General features: G+C 35.1%; 2 protein-coding genes and 1 pseudogene across 2 annotated transcripts; all 3 read left to right on the forward strand.

The window, feature by feature from the left end:
- The first annotated feature begins 1,613 nt into the window (after positions 1 to 1,613).
- Positions 1,614 to 2,346, forward strand: LOC122294265 (late embryogenesis abundant protein 6-like). The gene is made up of 2 exons (XM_043102859.1): positions 1,614 to 1,721; positions 2,026 to 2,346. The coding sequence occupies exons 1-2, from the start codon at positions 1,644 to 1,646 to the stop codon at positions 2,257 to 2,259; spliced, it is 312 nt and encodes a 103-aa protein (XP_042958793.1). The 5' UTR covers positions 1,614 to 1,643; the 3' UTR covers positions 2,260 to 2,346.
- Positions 2,347 to 4,390: 2,044 nt separating this feature from the next.
- Positions 4,391 to 4,871, forward strand: LOC122293968 (annotated as a pseudogene).
- An 850-nt stretch (positions 4,872 to 5,721) lies between these two features.
- LOC122294633 (agamous-like MADS-box protein AGL80) lies at positions 5,722 to 6,490 on the forward strand. The gene has a single exon (XM_043103535.1). It carries the CDS (start codon positions 5,774 to 5,776, stop codon positions 6,488 to 6,490), a length of 717 nt encoding a protein of 238 aa, XP_042959469.1. The 5' UTR covers positions 5,722 to 5,773.
- The last annotated feature ends 304 nt before the right edge of the window (positions 6,491 to 6,794 follow it).

Genomic DNA, 6,794 nt, shown 5'->3' on the forward strand with positions numbered 1-6,794 from the left:
CCCTAAACCATTTGAGAATATCTCTAGCTTAGGCCGCAAGCTTATGCTTTGCTCTGTATTCTCAAATCTCGAGGCTTGTACATCTTTGAAGCTGTGATATTGGCTTATTTGCTCCTGAATTTTGGCATCAGCTAGGTATGTGTCTCTCTGCTTCTTCTTGCAAGCTTAATAAGTTACTGCTCATTGAATAATTTCTTTGGACACAATGGTTAGATGTAAAAAATAAAAAGTCCATAGAAATTTAAGAAACGCCTAAATCCAACAATGTTCTTGACACTTAAATCCGACTATAAGATTACATAGAAACACAGATCTTACAAAGATAAACAACTGTAAGTATGCTATAGATTGTTAAATATATCAGTTCATAAGAAAGTTGCTTTTCAGAGGATTTGAGAAACAAGAACAACAAACTTCCACAGCTTTTCAAGCGACAACCAAAAAACTTGAAAACGAAAAAAGCAAAAACAAAAAACAAAGATATGAAGAATAAAGCCATCAACAAGAACTCTACACCATTCGTATGCATGAACAACCACATCAGAATCAAACAAAACCATACGAATACAGGAAAAAAAAACCCCAAATACGGAACAAATGATTTCCCTCAAACGACTTATGTGAAGTTTTCTGGAGAACGGGGGTTTCTCGGCGTTTGAGTTTCTACACTATGATCAAATAAAACAGAAGATGCGCATACGTATGGCAAAAAAATACACAAAAACAGAGTGCCTCAATACACACAGAACAAAAATACATGTTTGGGTGTTTAAACATATATACCCAAACATATATGTACACCTGCAACTCAAAAAGAATATCCACAATAGTGAAATTGAGATGGTATAACTGTTTTCTTCCAGTTTTCTCTTACGCCGCCCAGCCCCTATTTTTAGTTGATCTTGAGTGGTTTGGATACCTATTGCTGCTTGTATCTTTTGAAGTTCGATTTTTGATCTACAAATTGGTTGTTGTAATAAGTTGATTGTTTTTTGGCTACATACTGGAATTTTTGGATCATACCAACAGAAAAATCTGCAAGACTGCCCGACCTACAAAAGCGACCAGTACATATTAGCAAACAATAGTAAAAACACATATTAGCAAACAAGACTACCAAGTGGCTCAAACATTGGGTACTTAACTCTTCTCTTTTTGAAATGCTATTACACAATAGTTGCTTTCAAAACTAAAATTTTAGAGAATATTATAGGGGATCCCGATCAAGATAGGTATATGTGTATGAAGTGAGGTACTGCACTTTTGAACTGCTAAAATCAGTTGTAAAATTGGGATTTGTTACAGGAGATTCGGGCAAGAGATGAGCCATACTTCATGAATCTATCTAAAGAATCGGATCTCATTATTGAATCGTTAATTTCGGGTCAGAAATTGGATGCAGAGTTAGTCTCCTCAAGTGCATGCATGCCATCTCAACTTGTCTTTAAACATCTGCAAGATGTGCGACACTTGTCGTGCCTGTGGCCATAACATGACAAAGTCTGAGAGGCAGGGAAACTAGTGAATTTCTATATATATGGGTGGCTGTATGTTGCTATCTTGGCATTGTGTTTGCTTGGAAAGATTAAGATTATTTCCTGGTGTTTTCGTAGGTTGTGAAAAAAGACTAGGAGAGTGGAAAAATGCAGGCTGTGAAGGACAAGCTGCAAGACATGAACGATATGCGAAAGGCCAAAGCTGCAGCAAAGGAAGAAGAGAAGGTAAGAAAGAAGCATAAGAGATCTTCTAAAATTTTGAGTTTTCTGAGTTAAAACATTTTATACAACTAGGAAAGATATAGATACAATGTGTATAGTACTCCATTACATTAAATGCCGAGGCCGTAGGTTGTAGAAAATGTTCTTGATCCGAGAGAGGAACACGGCCATTATAATGTGATTATAAACACATCATGATAAGGTGATTAAACTCGTCATTTCTAAACAATTCCAAGTTCAAGTTTTGGTCAATTTAAACTTACGAGATATAATAATTAATCATACCGCGTCTGAATCATGCATGTAGGCTGAAAAAGATTTAGCAAAGGCCAGAATGGAGGTTGCTCATGAGGTAAGACTGGCGAAAGAGGCTGAAGCCGCAATGGAGCTGCATGTAGCCAGGGCCGGGGAGAAGGCGGAAAGAGAGGAAGCCAAGCATGCCCCCAAGAATCCAAATGCCAGCGGCGCTGTCGACTCGACGGAGAAGGGTGCTATGGCATTTGGTCCATCTTGCAAGCGGCCTCCTCGTACTAGCGGATAAATATATTTTTTATTTCACTTAAAATAGATGGTATTTTTAATGAGTAATGTTACTAATACATAAATATCATACAATTGATTTAAAAAAGTGAAATCCATTATTAAAAATTAATTAATTTTTTTCGTATGGATCCCATATATATTTATTTTTTTAAATAATCACACGATATTTATATATTCACAACTGTAACTATAATTTCTTATTTTTAATTTAATAAAAAAAATTTAATTATTATTAAAACTTACATACAAAAATATATTTTGTACCATCTAAACATCACCCGGTTAATTATGAATTAAGTTGTATTAAACCAACTTTAATTTAGACACGCTGTGAAAGGTGAAAGTAATTAAGTTAACATTCTTGACTCTTTATTGATTTTTTTCTTTTACTAATAATAATTAAAAAAAAAAAAAAAAGAATAGAGTAGGCCATCATGACCTTCTAAGTACGGTCACATATAGATGATTCCGATTTATTGATTCCTAAAGGTCTTCAAGATAGGGAGACATTTTTTGGGATAGTCTCACTATACATAATCATTTTTCAACATTTTGTGGAATATTATGGAATCAATTTAGTGTGCAATTAGTTTGCCAACAATAATAAATATTTCAAAAGTATTACTAGATTGAGTTTATTTTTTGTTTAAATTTTTCGTTCTAAATCTTAAAATTCAAAAAAAAAAAAAATTAAAGAAATCTTGACATGAGTTGTCCTACATTAATTAATTAATAACAATATGGATGAGTTGTCCTACATTAATGACAAAATGAATTAATATTCCTCGACTTATTTAGTATAATTAACTGTATATATGGCGCCAAGTTACTCATGAGTCTCACCAAGTATTTTCACTCATATTTCTCATTCATGACAAAATAATAAGGTAACTAATTAATGAGTTTAGATTTTCTAGGTTGAATATTAAACAAGGTTTATTACAATTTTAGCATTAATTACTTTATCATTAGGCCATTTAGATTTCGCCAAATAGTCAGCCTTTACATTAATTGACAGTAGCAAGAGCATTGAATTAATAAATGGAAAAATTGGATTGTAAGCGATTTTAAACACTAATACGTGCATTCATCTAATGTGATTGGTCAGAAAGTTAGACTTTAATGAAAATTATGCCAATTTAAATTTTGAATATGAAGGCAGTAGCATTGGTATACAGATCGATACATGGATTTACTTATACGTAGCAAAACTCGCATAAGATCAGTGCCATTGTAGCATGCCAAATATATATGGAGACTTTTAATTGATTTTCCAAACCATAGATAGAGCTAGTGAAACCCACCTTCGTACCAAGTTACCAACTTATCATAACCTTTTTGCATAATTAAGTACGGTTTGGTCTCGCATTGAACCCTTTATTGCTTGAATTTTAGATAAAGATTTTGAAAAAAAGGTAGACGCGAGGTATAGATGCTGTATATTTGACTAATATATATATAATAGTTCATATGAATCCCTATATATAATTCAATGCTCATAGACTTGGCAACTTATCATTGTTAGATGGTTGCACATTGTGTGCTTTTGTCTCTTTCATAAAAATTTGAACGATGATATCGCGAGGATATCGATGCTTTCTGCCGGGATAGAATTCACCCATGATCTCGTCCTACATTGCATCAAGACAACTTTATATTGATTATTGAGGTTTGTATATGAGTTCAAATTTCAAAGCCTCCAAATTCGATTTCGTCATTACAAGAAAAATGGCCTTTTGCGGCCAATTTATAGCGGCGAAAAGACTATTAGCAACCAAAATTTTGGTTGCTAATAGTCTTTTCGCCGCTATAAATTGGCCGCAAAAGGCCATTTTTCTTGTAATGCGTCCATGAAATCTGAAATAATATAGAGACATAGTTATAATGTCTAGAGAATATAAATATTCAAAAACCAAATACTTGTCCAATTATTTATGAGAGTCTTAAAAAAAAACAATAAATTGCTCAACCCATTTGAAGATTCTTCTATTATTTAAATATACAATCTACCACATTAATACATGCACCTTCTTCACTCTATATATACCATGCTTTTTTGGGGAAACAATTGCTAGAATATAACCTCATACATATTTTCTATGAGAAATCATCTTTCTAGAGATCCAGCTGCCATGACAAGAAAGAAAGTAAATTTTGCGTACATAACAAATAATAGTGCGAGGCAGGCCACTTTCAAGAAAAGGAAGAAAGGACTGTTGAAGAAGATTAGTGAGCTGAGTACCCTTTGTGCAATCCAAATATGTGCAATTATTTATAGTCCCTACGATCTAGAACCTGAGGTTTGGCCTTCCCCCTTGGGGGTGCAAAGTGTGATTGCAAGGTTTAAGAACATGCCTAAGGCGGGACAGAGCCGAAAAATGATGAACCTAGGAAGTTTCCTTAGACAAATGATAACCAAATCCGAGGAGCAAGTGAAGAAGCAGCAAAGAGAGAACCGAGAGAGGGGATATGACCCAAGTCATGTACAGGAGCTTGGTTGGTAATCAAGTGCTGCAGAATCTAGGTATTGTGGACTTGAACGACTTGGGATGGCTAATAGAGAAAACTATAGATGAGATTGACAAGAGAATCAAGTCGCTTCGAGAATAGATAATGCTTCCTCCCCAAATCGTGACTGCAGGGACAAGCAGCGGCCATGTTAATCCTACTAATCAGGAGAATTATGGTGACTCCACAAAGAGCATAGCTGATATGGCTAGGGATGTTTATACGCCCAATCAGCAGTTGTCAATGGATACAGACGTGGGTTTTGGATTGAGAAACTATAATATTGCAGCGCGCATCTCAGAATCCTCCATGGTTAGAGGGGTTGCTGAGGTCCAATGAGCAGAACATGGGCAGTCTTGGCAGGAACAAAGACATGCTGCCATTTTCATACAATAGTAATAACAGTACTACTTTGTGGTCTACTTTTGATCATTTTGCCTAAATGGTAAAAAAAAAATGTAATTTCTAATTCATTAATGTGACACAGATAATCTGAATAAAAGAAGGCAACGCAAGTATCTAGTGAATCTCAAATCGTACTATTATAAGTACTTGCAGCTAATTATCCACAACAGGAATCATGTATTGGGATAGAAGAACGTGTATGCCTCATTTCCTTTCCATTCAAAAGATTTATCCATGATCTTATCCTACATTGCATCAAGACAATTTCATATTGAGGTTTGTATAAAAGTTCAAGCTTCAAAGCCTCCAAATTTATGACTTCATCCGTGAAATTCGCGATGATATAAAGATATAGTTATAATGTCTAGAGAATATATATATTCAGAAATCCAAATGACTGTCTAATTATTTATGAGAATCTTAAAAAACAATAAATTTCCCAACCAATTCTTATCTTCTATTATTCAAATATACAATCTACCACATTAATACAGGTACCTTCTTCACTCTATATATACCATACTTTTTTGGAGATAAAATTGCCAGACATTAACCCTATCATATTTTCCTTGAGAAATCATTTCCCCATAGATCTAGCTATGACAAGAAAGAAAGTAAATCTTGCATACATAGCAAATGATAGTGCAAGGAAGGCCGCTTTCAAGAAAAGGAAGAGGGGTCTGTTGAAGAAAATGAGTGAGTTGAGTACCCTGTGTGGAATCCAAACATGTGCAATTATTTACAGTCCCTATGACCCCGAACCTGAGATTTGGCCTTCCCCCTTGGGGGCACAAAGCGTGATTGCAAGATTTAAGAGCATGCCTGAGGCGGAACAAAGCAGAAAAATGGTAAATCAAGAAAGTTTCTTGAGACAAAGAATAACCAAAGCAAAGAACCAATTGAAGAAGCAGCAAAGAGAGAGCAGAGAGTTGGAGATGACCCAAGTCATGTACAGGAGCTTGGTTAGAGATCAAGGGCTGCAAAATCTGGGTGTTGTAGACTTGAACGACTTTAGATGGCTCATAGAGAAAACTGTAGAGGAGATTGACGAGAGAATCAAGTCCCTTCGACAACAAATAATTACTCCTCCCCAAGTCGTGACTGCAGGGACAAGCAGCAACCATGTTAATCATACCGGTCAAGAGATAATTGGATTGAGGAATGAAGAGATGGCAGCATCACATGATGAGAATCCTCAATGGTTAATGGAGATGCTGAGATCGAATGAGAACGACGTTGGGAGGAACGAAGCCATGCTGCCGTATGCATTCAATAATAACAGTAACAGTTTGTGGTCTACTTTTAATTTCCCATAAGTAGTGATGAAAAAATGCACCTTCTCATGATATTTCATCGTTACACAGACAATCTGAATAAAAAACGAGGCAATGCAAGCATTGAGTACTGAATCTGTGAAGAACGTACGTTATGTACATCTATATGCCTCATTGCCTTTCCTTCAAAGGGTTTCCTATATATATGGGATATGAATCATGTGGGTCTTTCTTTCTTTTTCTTATCTTTTGTTTAATTCTAAAGTTTGAAACGCCAAGAGATTCAATTCAGGTCTTATTTCATGAACAGTTCCATTACTTTTTTTATATTCATATGAATGATCTG

The sequence above is a fragment of the Carya illinoinensis genome, chromosome 14 (genome assembly GCF_018687715.1).
Source record: "Carya illinoinensis cultivar Pawnee chromosome 14, C.illinoinensisPawnee_v1, whole genome shotgun sequence".
NCBI classification, from domain to species: Eukaryota; Viridiplantae; Streptophyta; class Magnoliopsida; order Fagales; family Juglandaceae; genus Carya; species Carya illinoinensis.